Below are 23826 nucleotides of genomic sequence, written 5' to 3'. Positions count from 1 at the left end.
TCACTTTTCCATTCAAATTAATTCAAAGGAATGGACATTTATTCTCTTCATTGTGGGTGCACACATGCATATTTTATCATGCTGCGTTAGAAAGTTAGATTTCTGTGCTGTGTAACCCAAACCACACTGGCACAGGTCATATTATATGAACCATTATCTGCAATCAGGTTTTAATGACTGCTGTTCCTGGTTTTTACTGGCTGTGGCTCACTCACCTGACTGTTCCACTGTCCAAACCGAAAATAATTTCACCATAATATCTTAGATGAAAATGTGCTTAATATTAAGGGTGTCCCAGGCCGATTTCTACAAAATGGTCACAGCTCACCAATTTTACACGTGCATCTTATCTAGCTCTTGAAATGAAAGAAAAATTAATCCCTTGGGAAATGGCTTAGTTGGGGAAACTTCCTGACACAGATGGCACGTCCGACCAGATATGTTTCCAAAGTGGCTCTCCCACATGAAAACCCAGCTGCCTTTTGAATTGGCCCTGCCGAGGCTTGAAATCATACAGCAGTGACAGAGTGCAGTGCTATATGTCATCTGTCAAGAGAATGTGTCCTTTTCAGCCGTATACACTCAATACCTTTCACCATGATCATAGCCTTCTCACTGGCCTGTCTCTGTTATCAGCCCTATCAATCACATCATTCATATGCACATTAGAAAAATATGTATCTTTTCAAAACGCAATAAAATCCTTCTTAATGCCTTCATAAATAATAATATTGCTCTCCTGCAAACACTTACTACATACTGTATCTTGGTCACTTTCAATAGATTAAACATTCTGGTTATAAATATATACAAAAAATGACATCATGATAAGAGCTATTTTTACACTTTCAAATTTTTTCTGCAAATTGAGTAACACATTGGAGACATTTTTGTTTTTCTGAATCCTTAGATGTTTAACACCATATTATAGAGAAAACATGTTCATTTAAGAGCTACTGTGTTCAGGTCACACATTCTAGATTCATATTATGCCTGATAACGGCTGTTTAAATTATTTCAGTTGGCAACAACACTTTCAGCATTGTGTTATTCAAAAATGTCAAACATACTGTACATGTATACCATAGCTTAGAATTAGAATATATTAAGACTGGCATCTTCCCTCCATTGCAACACTGGCTGATTCAAGTCATATTCACAATTTAAAACAAGATGAGTAAAATGATTAAAATGAAAAAGCATGCATGGCTTGGAATGCAAGTAATGAAATGTTGTATACCTGAAATTACCAAAGGGGTTAATGACATTTTTACAGACTCATACATGTACGGAGCTGGCTGCTTCTGTAGCGGCTTAAGCTAATCCAGCCAGCGGTGATCATACGCTTGCCTGGCACGTCCGCAAACACAATTTCCTGAATGGCCAGGGTCAGGGACGGAGCGCAGGCCCTTGAGTGTCTCCTCTCCAGTGGCTCCTCCGCATCCATCATCCCATGAATAATTCAGAGAGGTGTTTGACATGGTCGATGAGTTGCAGCGCTAAGCCAGTGTATAACGCAGCGATCAGTGGCGGGGTAGAGGAATCGTGCCGATCAGCAGACTCGATCAGAAGACTGGATCAGAACCCGGGCCCTCTCCGACGTAGCCAGCTGGGGTCCTCTCTCCTCCAGAAGCTCCATACCTCCTCCAGGTGCCCCGCACGGGCCAGCCCGGACGCTGTTGTGTCCCGTCTCTTAGGAGCGGAGACATCCCTGTTACAAACGCACGTTTCAGCTGCAGGTCGCGACGGCCATTCCTGAGAAACTGCGTCTTTCTGACCAAGATGTTCTTGCAAGCACAAAGCTAGGTGGAGCAGATCTCCTCGGCGATTCTTTAAGGTTGGATTCCAGAGAGAACCTGCTAACCCTCCTTGGAGACTTTTTATAATGTCAGAATCTTAGTGAAACTAATAACAGCTCGAACGGCTAAAATAACTTTCGATTTCACTGTCCCTTATAGGTCTCCATCAGAAGGTGGCAGACACAACTTGAAGAGCCTAAGGAAAGAGCACAAGTCAATAAAAAAAGTAATAATGCAATCTGAAAAAATACACACGAGAGGGATTGTGACACTGGAAAACAAATCATTATTCATGACACCTATTTCTTCATGTCATTGAGGTTAATTACATTTTTTGAAGTTGTTGTTTGTCCATAATTATGCACTATAATATATACCTTGACAATTTAAATGACATTTAATGATCTAAAAAAAATCAAAATATTATGTTACTTATGTCAAAGTGCTTATTTGTATTTCATCTGAAGAGGTCAATTGCTCTAACAGTGGTAGTCGGTTATATTGTACACATAATAAAATGTACCTTGGTGCAGAGGGAGGCATCTGATCCATTACCTTCAGGTTTTTGGCAGAGATCTCAACCCGTGTCCCCTGTCAGAGAGATTTACAGCCGTTCCTTTCAATTGAATCACATTTCGTTGACGGGCAGTGTCTCCTGATATACTAACAGCCTACACAAAACTATTTCACACATGGATACGATCAATGTCCATTTCTATTGGGAGCTCTGATTAAATTAATGGGGAGGGGAGGTGGGCAAACGTGCGCTGAAATTCAAGAAAAGACGCGGGATAACTTCACAATGAATGTCAGCGCCGGGTCACTACTTCTCTTTAGTAATGCACCGTGATAGCTACCTGTTTGCGCATGATGTCGGTGGCCTGCATGATGCACCTGGGTAGCAGGCCATGGTTGCGAGCCAAGATGGTGGCCTGCTCCAGGGAGATGCTCAGAGTGCACCTGTCCAGGAAAGAGAGAGTGAGAGAGGGAGCGAGAGAGAGATGAGAGAAACTCTTTAACTGCGGCTGCATCAGTGGTGCATGCCACCATGCGTAGGAGCAGGAAGTGAGCCGGAGTGGATCCTGACTCAGCCACCGTGGTGGGGGAGGGGGATCCTCAGACAGCACACAGCAGTGTATCCACAGACAGGGTGTAGGCTGCGGCCTACCCCAGGCTTTCATTTTATTGACCTCCAGACAGAGAAGCTGAGCAACGACAATACTCACACTTTACTAACGCATTAACTAAATTGACTAAAGTAATGCTTTAATGAAAATGTACATTTCTTGACATGCAGAATAAATATTTATAATTAAATACATACATATTTATATCTGTAAAATCTATATGCAATCACTGTGTTTGGTCTTGAAGGAATTTTGCTAATGCCACTTCTTGTGTAAGTCAATAAAATAGAGTAAGAAGCAAGCAAAACATTTAGAGGTTCAAAGTGTTGAACCACCTTCTAAGCCCCCATATCTTCTCTATCCATTACCCTGCTTTCTCTATCGGTTACCCTCTCTTTCTCTATCCTTTACCCTCCTTGCTTTCTCTATATGTTACCCTCCCTGCTTTCTGTTACCCTCTCTGCTTTCTCTATCTGTTACCCTCTCTTTCGCTATCTGTTACCCTCCCTGCTTTCTCTAGGATTTACCCTCTCTGCTTTCTCTATCTTTTACCATCTCTTTCTCTATTGCTTACCCTCTCTGCTTTCTCTATCCGTTACCCTCCCTGCTTTCTCTATCTGTTACCCTCCCTGCTTTCTCTATCGGTTACCCTCCCTGCTTTCTCTATCTGTTACCCTCCCTGCTTTCTCTATCGGTTACCATCTCTTTCTTGATCTGTTACCCTCCCTGCTTTCTCTATCTGTTACCCTCCCTGCTTTCTCTATCAGTCACCCTCTCTTTCTCTGTCTGTTACCCTCTCTGCTTTATCTGTTACCCTCTCTGCTTTCTCTATCTGTTACCCTCTCTTTCTCTATCTGTTACCCTGTTTATCTGCTTTCTCCCTGTCTGAATAAAGCAAAAATAGTAAAGGAGTGGAGCCTGCCCACTCTCCTTTAAAAAAAGAAAGGAGAAAACAAGACTTATTTCACACAGTTACAGAAACAATGCGCAATGGCAAAATAGACTCGAGGCCTGAATGCATGAACCCAAGTCCACAGCCTAATAATCTCCTATACCAGCAATTCTGTAGCAGTGTGGGGATCTATTTTTGGTGGAAGGTTACCTCTGCATGCCGGTGGCGCACATGGTGATGTGGCAGGCACCCAGCCGGTCGCACAGCTCAGAGGACACTGCCAAGACGCTGACCCCCGACGGATGGGCGCTCCCGCTGGGCCTGACGTTGACGTAGGACTGCATCAGCCGACAGAGGTCGTCCAGGGCGTTCAGAGGGCGTAGGAGCTGTGGGGGTGGGGGGGTAGGGTGGTGCAGTGAGGGGGGGGGGGGGGGGGGGCGGGCGGGATGTAGGAGGTCACCAGGAGGTCAAGGGAAAGGTGGACATTTTTCATTGCGATCACGCCTTCATCCAGCTACAGACTGAGCGTGTGTCACAAGGCAGCCTCTTGCGCCAGGATCCGGAAGCAATCAGGCCAGCTGCCTCGTTAGCTCTGGGGTCTGAGCACGCGGTGCTTAATTGACCATAGTTATTTTGCTGAGTAAACGAAAGTTGAACAAATTCCATTATGTTCATCAAAGCAAATGCTGTTATCTAATGATGTGTTTAAGTGCAGTCAAACAAGTTCACGAGAGCTGGTGCAACAAAAAACATGCATAATGCTCACACACAGTTACAGTGCTACTCGGAAAATGCATTTGTAGTAGTGTGGTTCTGACTATAAAAAAACTACTAGTGCTGCTCCAGTTTATTCAGATCAAGATCCTTATTAGAACTTGAACAGTCTTCCCGTTTTATTTATTATTCTGTTCTGTATGATAACGTTTATTTATATTGTTAAAATGTACTTCTCTACTGTAAATCAAAATCACATTCAATACATGCTGGCCATGTAGCTGAATCTTATTTCAGTAGCTTCAATAACACTCAAGCGTTGTATAATGAGCTCCTTGCTACAGATATAATTGGTCTCCCTGTGACACTTCTCCCCAGCTATCACAAAATGTTCTCACAATGTTACTGGAATGTTTTGTCAATGTTAGACCACTGCCACTACATAGCAGCAAAACTGTGAGAACATTTTATGTTAGCTGGGTCTTCTGTTTTGGATACCAGATTTGAAATGATGCAATTCTGCTCTAAATTAGGTACTTGCCTTGTTGCAAAGATTGTCACTGTTGCATTCCAAAAAACATTCCAAACAAATCTATGTTCCACAGGCATATTCTGGAACATGGTAAGGTACAATTACTGGTAGCACTGAATTCAGAATCTGTCAGATTATTTTTGTACTAATCAGCAAGCAAACGAAAGTACGCTGTTTTGCTAAATAACCATTCCTAATGAATATGTGGCCTAGCAACTAGAAATATGATTACAGGTAGCTGTTCCCCCACACTCCTTCATTACCACGATGACACAGCAAATGAAACATCGTTAAATACAGCGCTGTGAAAGAGAATATGCCCCCTTCCACTCCCCTTCCTGCTATTGTGAATTTATACAAACAAACTGAATGCTTGCAGGTCATTAGAAGCCAAGTCTGTTGGTGTAATATTCGTTTAATAAGGGAACATGATGATTTTATTTATTTAATAAAAATAAATAAATCAAACAACCACCTTTAGCAGCAATAACTATAACCAAAGTCTCCCTATAATTTGATATCAATCTTTCACATCACTGTGGAGGAATTTTAGCCCACCCTTCTTTGCAGAGCTGCTTTAATTCAGACAAATTGGTGGGTTTTCGTTCATGAGCTGCACATTTCAGGTCCAGCCACAGCATCTCAACTGGGTCAGGTCAGGACTTTAACTAGGCCACTCCAAAACTTTGTTTATTTTCAGCCAAGGACTTTCCCTTGTGTTTTGGTTCATAGTCTTGCTGGATAACGAAATTACCCTTCAACTTCAGCTCATGGACAGATGATCAGACATTCTCCTTAAGACTTTTCAGGCACATCCCCACACCATCACACTACTACCCCCCATATTTGGTGAAATTTGCTTTTCTGCCAGACCAGTGTCATCCAAAAAGTCCCCCAGCATTGAAGTTTCTCTTGCTTATCTATACAGTAGTTTCTGCCTTGCTTCTGTCGCATTAAATCCCATTTTTGTCCCCATCTCTTTCTTATGATGGAGGCTTCTGAGGCCTGCAGATCTTCTGGATATTATTCTGGAATCTTTTTTTGACTTCCTGGATGAGTAGTTGCTATGCATTTGAAGGTTTTGACAGAGCAGCCACTCCTGGGAAGATTAACCATTGTTCCAAATTTAGATAAAGACTCTCACTGTGGTTCACTGGAGGCACAGAGCCTTAGAAATGGCCTTGTACCCTTTTCAGTCAGATACATTTCAACAACATTTTTTTCATCTCATTCATTTTTTGTGGTATAGTGTGCTTGTAAAAGCTTTGTGGTGACTACTTATCTCTAATGGTACAGATCAATATGACTGAGGTTTAGATTCAACAAGCCTGCCTGTGTTAAATCATGTATCAATTCAGCTTGGTTAATTGGTTGATTGAGGAACTAATAATAATAATAATAATAATAATTATTATTATTATTATTAAAAAACTTTTTCCTCCTACATCAACTGAGCGCAATAGCTTAGCTGAAGTCATCGGAAGAAGATTCTTCATGTCCTCTGGCACCACCCGGTGGTCTCAATAAGGATGATCCCAGACAAGAGAACTGAGAGAAAATACTGTATACATACATTACACCTCAAAACATGAATCTTACCTGATCTATTTTAACAGCTGTGCTGTTGGAGTCTGTGGGTAAATTGGATTTCTCCAGGTAAAATGCCCTAAAAAATAAACACATTTACAAAGGTTTAGAAAAGTATTCATCTGCCAGCACTGTCTACCAAATACATGAAAACATGTAAATGCAACTGTAAAATCGGTATTTGAAAATGAAATCTGTGTATTTCAGTATTTTCAAATGAAATGCCAGAAAGCCATTATTTTTCTGTGAAGTTTCAAATGTAATTAGATGAATTCTCATATTCTGTCCAAGTTGTGCCCAGCCGGGGGCAGTACCTGAGCTTGCGGTAGTAGGCTTTGGCCTTCTCCAGAGAGACTGCGTTGGAGCGTTGCTGAAACTCTTCCATGGGCACACAGTCCTGCACCGCCAATCCCTCTGGCCTCTCCAGTGCTGACACAATGCACGTATGGACAGACAGACAGACAGACAGACAGACAGACAGACAGACACACAGACACACACACACACACATACACACATGTGCATGCGCACACATCCATGTTATTTACAGTACCACCTCAACATCAGCTTAATATGTGTATTGCACCTTGATGCGACATTTGGTAAAACCAATCATTCAGACCTTGATTTCTGATATTGGTCACTGTGTAGTCTTGAGAAACAATTAGACAATACCTGTGCTATTATGATTCTGATAATCAAAGCTCAGCCAATTTGAAACAAAATGTACAATGGTGGAGTAGACAAAGCAAATCTTTGCCGCTAGGTGGAGACAACACTCTCTGACTAGAGTACTTGCTTCTCGCAGTCTCGCACAGAGTACAGAGCCGTGTAATCTATGCGGACAGGAGCAGAAAGCTTGCAGCTGGGTATGCGGTAAACATGGCTGCACGGCTGGCTGGCTCACCTCTGGAGAAGAGCACGGTGTGGAGCCTCAGGCACCCTCCGTTCCGCAGTCGCCCGGGCAGCCTGCAGAAGTGGCAGCTGTCCAGGAACAGGGTGATCCTGAGAGCCTGCCGGCAGCCTTCCACGTGGTGGTGCACTGGGGAGTCTGAACAGGAGGGGGGGGGGGTGCATTAACCATTGAGAAATATGCTTTATTTATCCACTTATTTATTTATTCGTTTGTGTATCCATCTATTTTTTATTTAGTTGCCATCATTCGTTCTCACATTGTTTTATTTTTATTGATTTCTTTCCCTATGTAAAGTGTATTGCATTCAGTTGAAATGAGCTATACAAATTGAAAGATTGATTATTGATTTAGACACATAATGACAACATAATGTCTTGTTATCGTTCCAACTGTTTCACACTGAGCTACACAGTGAAAGTGGTGAATATTGCTGAAATATTTTAGAGGAGACAAGATGTTTGAGATGGAACAGACTGGTGTTGTTTTGCAACAACCCACCACCAACCACAGAAAGAAAGAGGCTGGTTTATAGGATAATATAATGTTCTGCTGTGTGCTGTGTGCAGACGTGACTGAAGTAAATTAATCCGAGATTAATTTGGCCATCGAAGACAATGTTCAAAAAAAGAAGGCATATAATGCAGATCTCACTTGTGACCAGGCATTCATCTTCCAGTTGCCGGAAGTGGACAGTGACTTTTTCCAAATCCAGTAGCGCTGCCTTGGTGTCTTCTAGCATTGTCCGTTCCTCCTGCTGTTGGACAATGCAACAGTATGACATTTAACAACAGGAAACCAAACAGAATCAAACAAGTGACAATCATTTTCTGAAGTTGTATTCTTTCAGATAACAAGACCATTGAAATGGCATTGTACCCAGCTGGACCAGGAAGACGGCATTCACTTTCAGCACTGACACCAAGGGTCACAGTGTCTGTGGACGTACACGCCTGACTCAGCATCTTTACTTAATGACTGAATCTTTACTCAATGAATTAATCTTTATTCAATGACTGAATGAATGAATGAATGAGTGAATGAGTGAATGAATGGCTGAATGAATGTATTTTTTGAAGGTATATTTTCAACATCGCAGTATGACCAGGTACTTAACAGCGAACTCTGGAGAATCTGTGTGTGCTTATCAGCCGTACCTGTGCTAAAACTAGATGACACTGTACTTGTGTAGGGCGCAGGGGGTCTCTTACCACATGGGGCGACAGCATGGACTGGAAGCTGAAGAGCACCCCGATGGCGCAGATCTGCTCCAGCCACTTCCGGCTGACCTCCTTGCTGTCCTCCTCGTACTCGCCGTTGTTGTTGTAGCGGAAGTTGAGGGCGGCCAGCAGTTGCTCGGACAGGGTGCAGAGCGCCCCCACCAGGCTCTGGCAGAATATGACATCGCGGCGCAGCTGCAGGTCTGTGTCTGCGCACACGAGGGTACGGAAACGCGGCTCAGCACAGCCTTCAACCGGAGCGCGTTCAAACGCAAACGCCAGTGGCTCTCAAAACAGGCTGCACACTACCCTCAAAGGCAATGCAGCAAGGCATTACTCTTCAGTGAAAACGGTTAAATGACTGTAATTGGATGGGGAGCAAGAGCTCATTTAGGGATGACAATAAGAGCTCATTAACAGATCTCATATGTTCCACGGAATGTGATCAGCTTCGGAATAGACCGCAATTTTTCACCCTGGTAATAAACTTGGTCTGTGGAAATGATGAATGTGGATCACTGGAAATCAAATAAGCCAGACAGCCATATGGGAAAAACAACAACAGCAGTATATCAACAATAATACATATTTCATCCATTCATATTCATATTTTTACTGAACATGGGAAAGGCGCTATCCAGCCACTTTAAGGTAAAACATGTAAAGCAAGCAACATCATAAGCAGACTGGTGCAATACACACAGCATTACTTGTCACCAGAAGGTTACAGTTTTGAATCCTAGAGGTGCCACTGTCAAGGTACCATTGCGTAAGGTTGAATGGAAATCCAGAATCAACGTACCTAAATTTATAACATGCTAACAGTAGGGAGAGATGCTACTGTATACATGCACAGCTGGAGGAGACTATCTAGCTACTGACCTAAAGATGAATGGGGAGATGTAACAGCATTTCAAAGGGATTACCTGTACACTTCAGCAGAGCCAGGAGCAGCTGATTCTTGCCATCTGAAACACAGCCGTGAAGGAATTTCAAACTCATTATATTTCACTGCTGGGACGCACTGGGTCCCAGGAGGCTTGCTGATCAGACACACTTCACCCGAGTGTGTGTGAGTGTGTGTGTGTGTGTGGGCACCTTACCCTCTACGGATCTCTGCAAGCTCTCCACCAGGGTTTGTATGGAGCTGGGGAGGTTCCAGGGATCCTCCTGGATGTTCTTGTGGATGAGACAGCGACAGCGTTGGGTCCAGTCTTCAGTGTGACACACGTCTGCGGGGGAAAAGGAGGGATGTAACAGACTTCACAGACATTACAGCCATTTCATCAGGAAAAGAGAGGTGGATGTGTTTCAGCCTAAGCTGCTGTTGGTGTCTGAAAAAACGGTGAAAACAGGAAATCATTAAGTTTTTTCCCCCTTTTTTGCATAATTTTGGAGGGCAAGGGTTAGTCATTTCCTAACAGCCATTTCAAACAACATATACTATAGAAGGTCAACACACTGGAATGCCTCCTGGTCAACAGCAACAATAATAATAAATATTATAAATAGGTCATTGGACCTTCACACAGTAATGTCTTGTTGCTACAGGAGAAGATCCGTGCAGTGGAAATTAAGCTCGGTGAAAGAGACTTTGTTACCCGGGCGACTGTGCTCCATTGGAAAATGCTTGGTTTCCTCAGACGCCTTCATCATCGCAGGGCCCTTCAGGAGACTGTTTATGGAGTCGACCTGCAAACAAAAACACGGCGAGAAAACCCTGCTTCATTCAAAAGCAAAAGCAGCCTTCGGCCAAGTTTTTACAATGCGGCGATTCACAGCCCCTCGGCAATGTAAATTCATGCTTTCAAACGGTTTTGGCGGGAGATGAGTACAGGACATTGAGGAGACAAGTTCAAAGGTCACACAAGGGTGGTGGAGGACCCCAGACAGTGCGAGCACCTGCCAGTATGGAAGCACGGTGTGAACTCAGGCACAGGAGGGCAGAGGAGCGGAATGAACCTGAAGCTAATGCGCTAAAGATGTTGAATGCTTGTCATCTGAACAAAATGTTCCCGAGTGGATTGTGGAAGAGTATAGACGGACCCCAGCTGTTCTCCTGTTACATGAAAGCCTTTTCCAGAGCCAGACCCAGAAGAATAAAAGGAAAGGTACATTGTCTAATGTGGTCCAGGGTCTGCGGGTACAGGTTTGCCCCAGGACTGTAAGCCTTTCGGGGCCTGTGAAGTGTGCCGCTCGGGTGGGTTACTGGACCTGGTTAAAGAGGTGCTCCAGACAGCCGTGCAGCTTGTCCTGCTTGTCCAGGGAGATCCTCATGTCACAGGGCAGCTCGTCACCTGGAAAGCAACAGCAAATGACATTTTTTAGTCTTTTGCTTTCTTTTAGTCTTTAGTATTATCAACTTGTCCGTTGTGTGGCTTTGCTGTTTTATTTGAGAAGTGATTTCAACACAACAAGTGAAAGGAGCCTAATAATAATTTTTAAAATATATATATATATGAAAAAAAGAATAATAGTGATAATGTTCTGTGATGGCTGTATTACAGACAATGTCTGTAATCGACTAGTATTTCTTTAAAATTTTTATATTTCCTTTAGAACAGTATTTTTCCTGAGCATTTCAAAGTAATGTGTATTACTTGCTTGGGTTCCAAGATGGGTTCCAGTAAAGTGGGTAAAACTTTAGGGCATGAGCGTGTGTGACAGCCCTCAAATTAGCAGCGCAACACAGCCGCATAGGAACATGTGAAGGAGCACGAGGAACCGTGAATGCAACATTAACGGTGATGCACAGCCATGTTGAGGAGAGGTGGTCTGTGGGGATGCATTTGACAGGTGACCCTCACCTGATCCCATCTCATCGCTTCCCAGGTAGGAGCTGTTACTGCGGACGCTTGTGTACGACAGCACGGAGTCACGGTTGCTGTTGCATTCGCTACAAGAGCAAGAACAGGCCAGAGATCAGCTCAAGTCACAGTCTCATGGCAAGCCACAGATCATTCTGCAGTGAGGCAGTGGCTACACTGACGTTTAACAGACTATAACTTCTTTATATGATCCGCATGGATATCATTAAACTGTTTTCTCCACTCACATTTACATGCACTGATGAGTAAAAAATAAATCATCAACTCTGAATTAGAATTTTGAATTGTTCGGCAAACAGAATTTTCTTGATGTGCTGCAGAACTAATTTTAGGAATTGTATAGTTGTGCTCCGTGTTCCGACCAGTCCAGCAACAATGTATTTTGCCTGATTTCTTCAACCTGACCAATTCACACAAACACACAAAAATGAATTAAAGAACAGTAGGGGCACAAAAAACCAACAGTACTGAAGGCAGACTGCTGCTGATTATAAGAGACCAAAAGCAATTAATTTAATTGAGGGAAACAGACGCACAGGTGGTTTTGGCAGCTGGTGGCTTGGCCTCCAGGGGGCACCAGACTGCACTGCGGCTAGCCTTCGGCACCGACTCAAACCACAGTGACATGTTGTGTGTGAAGTGAACCACAGGAATGTTGCCCCAGAGATATGAAAACAAACACAGCTCACACCGATTCAGGCTGCACATTTTAACGGATTAAATCTGGGATGCAGACACATGCATGGACTGTTCTGTACAGGTAGAGTACACAACTAATTCCAAAAAAATATTACTTCAGCAATACGTTTATCATCGCCAGCGGGTCAGCTGCCCCAGACTCCAGGAAAAGCAAGGTGCGTTCCAATAATCACAAATAATGTATCCTCCTTTCCTCCACATATCTTCTCCCCCCATACTTTGGTATAGGATAGCATGTAGTGAAGGAAAGGAGGATGCAGTTTTTGAGTGTTGGGACGCTTTCGGCAAAGTCTCATTGGAAGTCAAACACACCACCTGTCCGAATTCTCAGCAGCACCTCACCTGCAACTGGCCTGGTCTGTCCAGTCCAGTAACTATGACTGGTAAACCTAGACTAAGCATCAGCAGCGCCATATGTCATATGCCAGCACAAGAAAAGCGACAAAATAATAACACAACTGAGACTTGTGGGGGAAAAAGTTTTTCCAAGGCTGTTAAAAACACAGTGGGTAGCTGTCAGGAACACGTCCATCTGGATAAACGTCTACATGACGTACGATAAGATTAGCATATTGCCATGGGCAATTGCATCGGGCCAATGTCCATCTGTCAGTTTTTTCTCCTTTATCAGTTAAAAACTCAACATAACAGATGATGTGGACAAATGCTTTGCATAAGCTGAGCTTTTCACCATCTGCATTCCGTTACGACACAAAAGGGAGATGACAGCTCAGCCTCTAATATAATATATTATATTATATATTATATATATATATATATATATATAATATATATAATATAATCTAATATAAACTGCGCACGCTTCGTCTTATCTGCCTCATCCTGTCCATTCACTGGGCCTCTCCGCCTCACCTGTACGAATCTCTGTAGCTCATGGTGTCATGGCCGGAGTCTTCCTGCTCATCCTCGGACACTTTGAAGCAGACCCTTTTGATCCCACAGTGCTCCGCTTTGTCCGGGTCCACCTCCTCCGAGGACGTGGGGGCGGTCTCACAGACTTCAGGCTCAGTTATGGAGGACAGGAGCCTGGCAGAGAGAAAAGTCCATTCAAATGAGCTTTAACCTCAAGCGGCCTGTGTGGACAGCATGTTGCTCTGGCTACTGCTGTCACAGAAATATAGAATAGTGATATATTAAGAATATAATAATTAATAACATAATAATGCTTTGCTCCATTTTGACTAAATTATCATTCATCCTGAAACAAAGTGAAACACAACACCACTGAAATTCTGCTTGGAATAAAAAGCACTACAAACTTATGTTCGCAATAATACGTCTGCTCTTCTGGAGAGAATCTAAGGCGGCTTTAATCAGATTGGTTTTGTTACTCAACAGTAACAGTGTTGTGGGTGATGCTGTACATACGCATCGATTTGGGCGACATATTGCTTCATTTCCTTCAAGGCCATGTCCAAGCGGTTGAAGAGGCGGATGTAGGAGTCCTGCGTCTCCATGTCCTCCTGCTTGAGGAGGAAGCTGAGGCCCCCCTCCTCATGGACGGACCTCCCCTCCAGGCTGGAGTCCAGCAGGCTCCCGTTGGCCTCCCCCGACCAGGACTCGTCTCCGTCCTCCTGGGCCTGGCAGTGCCAGGACGGGGCAGCCATGCTGGTGACGCAGTGCTGCGTGTGGGACATGGGGTTCAGGTTCGCTGTGGAGACACATATAAAACAGATCAAACACAGACTTCATCTGTGTTTTAAACTTCTACAGCCTGAGCCCCAGAACAACACGTCAACCTGTATCGCCATTTATTCACTGTAACATGCGCAAGAGTTTCTTTCGACGATAAAGCACATCTTTTTCCTTCATTATTATGAAAACTATGTTCTTCATTGTTATGAAATGACTTATAATGAAGGGTTTATTACAGCACTTATCATGTAAGTTCCTATAAAGAGTGCCACCTTCATTAGGCAATCGCAAAGCTACACTACACTACACACAGCACAGGAAGCTGGTTAATATCTCTGCGACACTGGATGGCCCAGGGAAACACACACAGTATAATAGCTACATTATTATGTTTAATTTAACAGCGCTAAACGTCTCCATGACACAGAGCTGCCAAACAGATTCCTGAACATTAAAGTAACGGGATCTGACATCGAGCCCTCTGGTCAAATTCCGCCTGCTGCTTCCACAGTTGGAGGGTCTCTGGAGCCATGAGCAGCCATACTGCACGTCAAGACAGACGACGATCTCATCACGCCATACACAACGCAGGACCAGGCAAACCCACCCGCCAGGCAGAACACGGCCTCCATGTTCCCTCAGCTTCATGCCCTTAAGCCATTAAGCCATTAAAACACAATACAAAGATTTTGCAACATATCCGCATGTGTATTCATGTGAGAAGAAGAGAATTCATTCTGTAAGAGTAGCCTTCAGAGATTTACGCGGGAGGGTTAACTGTGGGTAACATTTCTTGAGAAGAGGGAGGGAAAACTGCCCTAATTTCCCGAGAAGTTTTAAGCAGTATGTTTTTAATTATTAGTTTACAGCTGTGAATTACTCACTCTCAGGCACCGCAGAGGGTAATTATCCTGTTGTCGGAGTAAACGTGCTAGCTGCAGTATGAAAATAATCAGTCAATAAATAAACAACGTTTCTGGGGAAGTTAATTATCTCCTTTGCACCTCTCCAGGAATGACAGAAGAAAACAAACTCGCACTCCGGATATACCTTTCCCATTACACCTGTGACCATTAATCCTGTGACTGGTACATAAATACCAGTCACAGACTTGGAGCTGGGTGTAAGGGCTCACCCTGCTCTGGGTCCAGGCCAAAGAAGGAGTTCTTGCGGCCGAAGCGGATGCTGAAGGTGCGGCCGGCGGAGGTGGTGCTCTTGGGGTAGGACACCTGCATCAGGTTCAGGTGGCAGTTGGTGGGGACGAAGTCCATTGAGCCCAGGGGGTGGGGCTTATGGGTTGCCTGCTTAAACACGGGCCAGGCTTTGTTCCGCAGCTCCTGAGCAAACTTCAGAGGGAGAGGGAGAGAGTGATGGGAGAGAGAGAGGAAGCGAGAGAGAGAAGAGAGAGAGGGAAAGAAAGAGTGAGAGAGAGAAAGAGAAGAGGAAGAGAGAGATACAGAGAGAAAAAGAGAGAGGAAGAGAGAAAGAGAGATACAGAGAGAAAGAGAGAGAGAGAGAAGAGAAAAGGAGAGGGAGAGAGAGAACAGAGAGAGAAAGAGGAGAGAGAGTGAGAGAGAAAGGAGGGGAGAGGGGAGAGATAGAGAGAAAAGGAATGAGAGAAGGAGAGATAAAGGGGGGAGGGAAGGATAATATTATATTGTTTATTATAAATAAATAAACAATATAATATTATCATTTTAATATAGGCAGATAGACAGCCATAATGAAAACCCATAATGTAGTGAGAAAAATGTACTCCAAGATAATCATGCATTTGTAATGCTGCATAATGATACTGGAACTGTGCATATTGTCTCCAGGGTCTGCGTGTATTCTGTCCATTTGCAGTAGTTACTGTCAGGCTGCATTCATTCAGGTGCATTGGCTGGCCCGCTATCTTGTCTAGTCATTTGGGAATGTTATTTACCCCACCTGCAGTGTTACAATGCCATTGTAGTTAACAGCACAATATAAGCCTTTTAAATGTCTGCCAGGCCATAACACAAAGCAATCAGTTTCGTATTACGATTTAATCTGTCTTTGATAACCGCAGGAACAATGATAAAATACAATAATCACAGTGGGAAATTGGTGGAATTAAGGAATCAAAGAGTTCATTTAGGCCCAAAAGAGCAATGCGCATACAATGATTTCAGCCATAATTTAGCTCTTGTAATAGCCTTTTGAAGTTTCTTTTGCTTCCTGTTAAAACTTGGCACATAGACATCGATATAGCACAAACTTCACAATGTAATGTGCCGAGAAGAAACAGCTGTTCTCTTGTAAATGGATTCCTTTATAAATATAAGCAGTAGTGTATTCTCTTTTTTTTTTTATCTGTACACATTTTCTGGGTTCACCATTCAATAATCCATATACCACCATTCTATCTAAGGATAAGAATTTGTAAACAGCTTGTCACTAACAGTGTGACATTGAGTTGTCAAAACAAAGTCAGAAATGGCTTCTTCTGAGTGTGCAGTCTGCTAAAAAGGTCACGGTTAAAGGAAGTGGCATCGATATTTTTTACTGTACCAGTGGCCTATGTGATCTCACCCTCAAAGGCATTGGGTAATGCTGGTTAAAGAGCAAGTGTGCATGTAGCTACTGTTGTCACCCTGCTGTTGGCTAACTGAACGGGGCATCTAGCTAGGTGCTCCCAGCCTCTGGCTTGATGACAGGGCTTATCTGCGGCAGATGTTGACAAGTCAGCATTTGACCTCCAACTTGCCCTGGAGCATGACTTACCCACCGGTAGCTGTCACGTCCACATATGTTTTGCGGCGTGGAACTTACCTCTCCACGGCTACTGACACGTCTGCATATGGAGGACTGGACTTACCTGCTGGTAGCTGACGACACGTCTGCGTACGCTCTCCAACTTGGTGTCGCAGATGTTTCTGAACTCGTACTGCGGCATGGTGACCACGCGGTCGCTCTGGGAGATCAGGCGGCTGCAGTTCTTCACAAAGTGGCTGTCGTCAGCAGCAAAAGCCTCTAAAATCTGATAACAATTGAAACTGTCTAAATATCACGCCACCAAAATGTACATAGGCCTTCTTCAATCAACACCAGCCTTTCGACTTGCTTTTAAATGCACATAATAATTCACAAACACAACTTGACAAGATTTATTTATAAAAGTCAATTACCAAACTGTGTAAATGAAGAAAAATATCACTTGTACCAAGTTCTAAGTTAAGGGCACAGGAAACCCAGGCCACAGACCGCTGATGTAATTTCGGTTCAGCATTTCAGCAGTTGCACGGGTGAGAAACTATCTCTCTATCTGAACGTACTATCTCTCTATCTGAGCTGGAGTGTGTACCTTAGCCGTGAGGCTGAAGCAGCCCTTGGGCTCCACCATCTTCTCCAGCACGTGACTCCTGATCCCAGCAGTGCTCACGTACTCGTAGAACACCCCGTGCTCCAGGTGCACGTTGTCCACAGCCAAACTGACCAACGGTGCGTCGTCATCGGAGACGGTTAACTGCCTTATGTCGCTTGCTGTTTTTAAAAACAAAACGAAAAAAGAGTAAGGGAGTATGCAGTTAACATGGGGGACAGTTTTTCTTATTCCTTGTTTTAAAGACAGACAAAGGGGAGAGGGGAACAGAAGGAGAAGAGATAACGGGTTACAGGGTGTCACAGTGCCCACACAGAGACTGCATACGGCTCCAGTGGCCACCCTACGCCTCACGTCTTACAGAGTTTTCCCCCACATTAGCATTTCCATTTTTTTTTCCCGTCAGGAAATTATCCATTCACTCAAATCAATGAGAGCAAAATAGTTACTGCACAGTTATATAAATAATAATAATAATAATAATAATAATAATAATGATGATGATGCCATTATTCACTTGCACATATATATGAAAATAAGAAATACACTGCATTTTTATGGAAACCTGAATAGTGTTCTTCAATATTTGTCCAATCTGCAACACCTTTTTAATAACTAGAACTGAACAAACAGGGCAACTTTAGTCAAAATGTATGGCCAAATCTTCTCCTATGACACTATGTTTGGAAAAAGAACTGAAGCCAACTGAAGTATCCAGAATATTTGCAAAGTTTTTATACATCCAAAACAATAAAGAGGCTGTTGGTCTCCTTTGTATCTTCACATTGAAGATATTAATTTGGTGTGGAAGAAGTTTACTACGCGTGGAAATGGGCAAACTAAAGCCTGATGAATGTGGCCCTTTGACCGCCGAATGCAGGAGGAAGCTGCAGGCCTGTGCAGTCCGTCCGTCCTCCTCAGAGCGGTGGGCTAAACTTAGCCTTTATTGGGCATTAAAACACAGGATGTCCTTTCAACACCCATCCTTTCGGCCTCCAGATGGGACGTGCAGGAAGACAACAGACAGACGCTCATGTGAACAACCTTGTTAGGCTGATCAAATTCACCGGTGCCCGGGGTCTCCACGCGGCGCGCCGGCCAGGACGCGGGGAGGAGCCCCCCCCGCCACCTCGCACCCCTCCCCCGGGGCCGGAGGGAAGGTCGCGACCCCGCAGACCGGGGACGTGGGGCGTTTGACACCGCCGTAGCCGTCATTAAGCGGAGCTTTTGTTGTCTCCTTCTCTGCCCTTTGATTCTGCTCGCTTTCATCTGTGCCATTCGGCTTTGGTTAAATCTTTGGAATCAGCCGCGGAAATCAAAGGGCTCCTCCAAAAAAAACAACCAAAAACGTGTGTTGACTTTGAAAGATGCGATTTTTATGTGAAGAGATTGCATCATATTTGCATGCAACAACTTTCTGTGACCCTCTTCCACTGATGGAAAAAATCTGGGGAAATTATATTCATGTAATTATAATCTCCGTCACACACGTGCGCACACTTTACTCTTAGAATGATGCTAATTATCTTAATTTATTAAGTACCGTTGATCTTAATAATACGCACACACATGCACACACACACACGCACACGCACACACGCACACGCACACACGCACGCACACACCGAGATGTGCTCAAGCCCTACCGGTTCCCTTCCCAAAGCCACGGGGACTCGTGTGGTGACAAACCTGTTCCGTTGACGACATCGCCGTCCTCAGTATCCGAGCCCATCACTGACAGGCTGGTCCTCAGAGACTTCTCCTCTTCTGCATCATCCAATGTCCTGTAGAGCCACTGCGTCAGCCCCTGTGCACAGACCACAGAAAGCATCCACCACGTCACAACACACGGGCTCAAATACTGTAGGACACCAGCCAGTAACTGCTGTGGGAAAAGACAATCTGATGAGCTCAGGGATACTGGTGTGTACTCCTATTTCTGCATTCCTCTAAAGCTTGGCTGGTATATCCTCACAATTACACCGCAGGGAAAGACAAACGCGTGCGCCGCTAAAACAACCACAGCACACGCTTTCTGTGCTCTACACCAATCGGCTACGTGACCCTGACAACATGGCGTTCTGTTCTATTAAACGGTATAATTACATCCAGAGCGATTGGACAGGATAACACGGTTCCCACCAGTTCCAGCTGTTCCCGACCGCTACGGTGGGCCGAGAAATGGCCCAGGACTGCCAGGTCGCTGTCGCCATGGACGCTGTTGCCGTTGACTTTCTGGATACACTGCCCGGGGTGGAGGCCTGCAGCCGCGGCCTGTGAGCCTGGGGGAGGAGAGACCAGGAGCCCGCAGGGGTCAACACGGACACGGGGAGTGAATTACAGTACATTAATGGCATTTGGCAGATGCTCTTATCCAGAGCCATATACAGTTGATTAGACTAAGCAGGAGACAATCCTCCCCTGGAGCAATGCAGGGTTAAGGGCCTTGCTCAACAGCTGTGCGGATCTTATTGTGGCTAGACCAGGGGTCGACCCACTGGCCTTGCAGGTCCCAGTCATGTACATTAACCACTACGCTACAGGCCGCCCCACAAACCTACGTCCACAAACACTGTCCAGAACAGCATCGCGTTCGGCATGCACACGGTGAGTCAGTCGGCTTTAATCTGAATCCAAATGAATTAGTGAATACAATTGTCGAACAACTTAGAGACTATGTGGGGTAAAAGGAAACGGGGTCATTTCATGCTACAGCTGTTTAACACATTTCTAAATGGATTTCAGAAGTTCATTAAGTTCACCCTTTTGCTTCCAATAAATGAAGTGCATCTTTGCGGTAGAAGAGGGGTAGTAAAAGAAACAAATTGACAGAAGAATAAGTTCGAGAACGGGGCATGAAACAACTTTACACGTTTCCAGGCTGCACGTCACATTCAGATTCTGCCCTACCCCTCCCTGATGCATCATGCTTTACACTTGTATCCTGTTCATAGGGGCTAAATGCCCTTTCATACTGCATTTCTGTTTTCATACATATCCACTTTTCCCTTTTCAAATATAAATCAAAAGACATCCCATTTATTTGCAGCCCCATACTGAGCAACATATGCTCCTGTACCCACCGTAACAAATAAATATTTCAACTCTACACATCAGCCCAATGAATACACAACAGCAATACCTTTTCTCACAGCGTGCACATAAGGGGGGTTGGAGCCTCTGATTTTAAAGGAAAGTGCACCGAGACAGTCTGGTATCTTCACAACCCTATGAGGAACAAAAATGCAGGATTAATAATCATAGCACTGAACAATATAAAGCTTATTTCTCTTTTTCTCTGTCTTTATTCAACCCCCGCTGAAAATCTATTCATATGTGCAGTGGGAACCTGCGGAATAAAAGTGGGGAATTCAAGCAGTATTAATGCCTTATTGTACTGTGAAGTGAAGTATGAGAGCAATACCAAAACAGCAGTGTTATTAAAAGGTGGTTGTTGTTGTTGGTTGTTGTTGTAGAAGTAGTATTCTGTGGGTAATCTGATGTAGGAGGTGATTATGTGGCCAGATGCCGCTATTTTCAAAGGGAACTTTTACTGGGACGCTGGGGCTAGCATGCAGTGTCGTGGAGATCCTGGAGCTTTGGCTTATTAAGGGACTTTTTTTCACAACAGCCATACAACCCTACATACCCCCTGAGCCTCAGGATCTGTTGATATTTTCCCAGTTACTGAGCACTTAATTGACAATTGAAAGGAGCCAATTACACACTTCACTCACCTCACCTTCGTGAGACTCAATCAGCTGTTGATTGTAAGTGAAAACATAAACCAGCAGAACCTGTTGCTCTCCAGAACCCAGATTATCACTGCTTTATTGCATTGACCATAAGAGATTTATCTGTCAGTGCCATGGGCACCTGCCGAAGGGCTGCAAGCCGAGGAAGGAAGTCAGAGCGCACTCACTCCTTGGACTTTGTGGCCACCAGCAGCTGCAGGGAGCGCTGAACGCAGAAGGACTGGTTCATCATGGCTTCCACCTCGGACAGGGGCCTGAGGAACACCAGGTCCTCGTTGATAGTGTAGATCTTTCTGCCTGCGTGGAGTCCAGCCATCTACAAACACAACCACAGACAACCAGGCGTAAAGCAAGGCTGACCTTAAAATGCCATCATCTTCATGTTGCACAGGGCCTTAAGCAAACATGTTTTATGAATGTTCTTGTGTGTGATAATAATCTTATCGAGATAAGAATACTGCATGTATAACGAGGTTAAGGCTGAACCTCCAACATTTTGTTTCCGTACCCTTAAGCAAAAATCACTTCACTGCACAACATTTTTCGGCAAGTGCCACACAATATGATTACATCATATTATTTCAGCTGAAAAGGGGAGTTTTTATCAATGCTGCACACCTATAGAATTGTATTCATGGACACAATCGAGACATACTGCATGTTGTTGACAGTTTACAATGTACAGGAGTTTGGCATCTCACTACCATAGAGACAAACAAATCTTCCCTACAGGCCTTTGCCAAAGTTTCAATGCCAAATTTCACAAGACGCCTTGATTTCTGAGCAACACTTTGGGAAACTGTCCAGCAATTACATATAAATTGATGAACAGAAAGAACCAGAGCAGGGCTAAGGTCCGAAAATCACTATCAGTCACGCTTCCTATAAACCCATTTATTTCATACAAAAGTATGCTATGAATGGCAGCCTGAAATCTGGGTAATTTGCCATAGTGAAGAGGGCAGCGTGACACAGCTGAGTGGACCTGGGGGATCGGCAGGAACCACTCCAGCCTGTGTTCCTGCTGTGTCACTCAGTTAACGGGGCCTGTCCAAGACCGGCTGGGGTTCTGTTAGGATCTCACCACAGCTCCCACACTTTCTGACTCTGACCCGACAGAACCGGGCCCCTCCTCCTTACCACAGAGAATATGCAAACTTCACTGAACTAATGATTTCATTTTCATCACAAAAACATGCCCAAAGGCACTATTATCCTAACTGCACCTTGACAAGCGGGGATCTTCATGCCAGGAAAAAAAAATAAAAAATCTGTTACCATTCTGCATTGAATGTTGCTGCGCTATGTCTCAAGTTACCTTAGTAACCAGAAGGACAGCCTGCGGGCGGTGATATGCCTCTTTCAGTTGGGAGCCGTTTAGTATTCCGCCCCCTCCCCCTTTAAGACCGCTGGCTCGCTTTTCTGTGTGCACTTTTTTGAAATACGCCCTTCAGTTCAGCAGCGGGTTTAAAAGCCCAAACTTGCCTCTGCCTTTGTTGTGCCTATTAACGGATGTGAATAAACGGGGGAGGAGACACCTGCACAGGGCATGTCAGGGATCTTCTGACACTCTCTCGCTTTCTCTCTGTTCTCCCCCCCCCCCCCCCCCCCCACAGCACACCTGAATCCAAGCTGGCAGCAGCATTTTACGCAGCGTCCTTTAAGGGGCTCTGAAGGGCCGTGTCTAATTGCCTCCGATGCGTCTGGGACAGAACCGGGGAGACTACAAATTGGGAGAGTGAAAAAGGCTTGACAGGGGCAAATCAACAAAGCGGCCTTGTTCTAAATATGGCGAGAGTCTGCAGCAACATGTCAGGAACGTAATTTGCATGGATTGGCAGTGCCAGGCTGCAGCTGGTTACAGGCCATCCTCAAAGGAACCAATCAATAAATCAATCAGCTCTCTGTCAACATTTCACATAGGCAAAGTCCTTTTGCTCCCAGGTCCTAAGGCTCGATGCATTTTTCAAAACATATTAGCTGTGTGTGTGTTTTACATAATGTATTTACGTCTTAATTACTGAAGACATACACAGATTTTCTTCTGAGCAGGTTGCCATTGTATTGGCATTGACATGGTGGTGGACTCATTTCGGGGGAAGGAGAAATGTTTTGGGGCTTCCTGTGTAGAAAACAGCCATGCAGCTCAATTTCAAACTCACTGGCCGGTCAGGTACCTTTGAGCCGTGCAGCACGCACTGCGCAGCAGTCTGTCTGAGCCCCCTATCCCACATCCCCCATCCCTCAAAACAAAGCAGGAATACAAAAACATCCAACATGGAGCCCTCTCAGAAGATGCTGGTATATAAACCTGCACCGTGCACAAACTATCAGAATGCTAGTTAAATACACGCATAAGGAAATCAGTATGGAGAGGTATGTATATATATATACGAAAATGTCCAGGTATTTGTGCGGATGTTGAAAATGAAAGCCCCGGGTCAAGATGTCGAAGAACAGATGTGATGCAAATGGAGGCCTGATTGTTATCCATTCCCAGCATTGGTCCACAATAAAAACCAAAGCACAGCCAGATCTAAACTCACCTCTGCATGAGATCCCCGACAGACCGACTTCACCATGATGGCTTTGTTCTTCTCCTCAATCTCAAAGCCATAGTCTTCTTCATGGGGGTGTATCTGATTGGGTGGAAACACATCAAAATAAGGATTCTCCACATTTTCAAGATATAGCACACTGTATACCATCAAATTCCAGCCCCTTCCATTTTTAACGTAATTTCATTCAGCATCAAAAC

General features: G+C 44.4%; 1 protein-coding gene across 1 annotated transcript in view; it reads right to left on the bottom strand.

Annotated features, from left to right (window-relative positions):
- The window catches only part of LOC133109434 (phosphatidylinositol 3,4,5-trisphosphate-dependent Rac exchanger 1 protein-like), a 77351-nt gene continuing 53525 nt past the window's right edge, over nucleotides 1-23826 (bottom strand). The window contains exons 17-40 of the mRNA XM_061218757.1: nucleotides 23615-23707; nucleotides 21236-21384; nucleotides 20456-20541; nucleotides 19456-19595; nucleotides 19003-19120; nucleotides 17296-17474; nucleotides 16810-16971; nucleotides 15103-15313; nucleotides 13701-13983; nucleotides 13185-13358; nucleotides 11592-11680; nucleotides 10999-11081; nucleotides 10386-10476; nucleotides 9888-10016; nucleotides 9711-9752; nucleotides 8776-8993; nucleotides 8219-8321; nucleotides 7559-7702; nucleotides 6966-7080; nucleotides 6664-6730; nucleotides 4029-4204; nucleotides 2657-2759; nucleotides 2323-2390; nucleotides 1-1995 (exon numbers count right to left, since the gene is read on the bottom strand). Of these exons, the coding sequence (XP_061074741.1) occupies nucleotides 1953-1995; nucleotides 2323-2390; nucleotides 2657-2759; nucleotides 4029-4204; nucleotides 6664-6730; nucleotides 6966-7080; nucleotides 7559-7702; nucleotides 8219-8321; nucleotides 8776-8993; nucleotides 9711-9752; nucleotides 9888-10016; nucleotides 10386-10476; nucleotides 10999-11081; nucleotides 11592-11680; nucleotides 13185-13358; nucleotides 13701-13983; nucleotides 15103-15313; nucleotides 16810-16971; nucleotides 17296-17474; nucleotides 19003-19120; nucleotides 19456-19595; nucleotides 20456-20541; nucleotides 21236-21384; nucleotides 23615-23707 (3066 nt within the window). The 3' untranslated portion in view covers nucleotides 1-1952. The remainder of the gene's footprint in view (nucleotides 1996-2322; nucleotides 2391-2656; nucleotides 2760-4028; nucleotides 4205-6663; nucleotides 6731-6965; nucleotides 7081-7558; nucleotides 7703-8218; nucleotides 8322-8775; nucleotides 8994-9710; nucleotides 9753-9887; nucleotides 10017-10385; nucleotides 10477-10998; nucleotides 11082-11591; nucleotides 11681-13184; nucleotides 13359-13700; nucleotides 13984-15102; nucleotides 15314-16809; nucleotides 16972-17295; nucleotides 17475-19002; nucleotides 19121-19455; nucleotides 19596-20455; nucleotides 20542-21235; nucleotides 21385-23614; nucleotides 23708-23826) is intronic.

Source organism: Conger conger, chromosome 14, assembly GCF_963514075.1.
Source record: "Conger conger chromosome 14, fConCon1.1, whole genome shotgun sequence".
Taxonomy (NCBI): Eukaryota; Metazoa; Chordata; class Actinopteri; order Anguilliformes; family Congridae; genus Conger; species Conger conger.
Note: the sequence above shows the minus strand (reverse complement) of the source record. Positions and strands in the feature narration are given on the sequence as shown.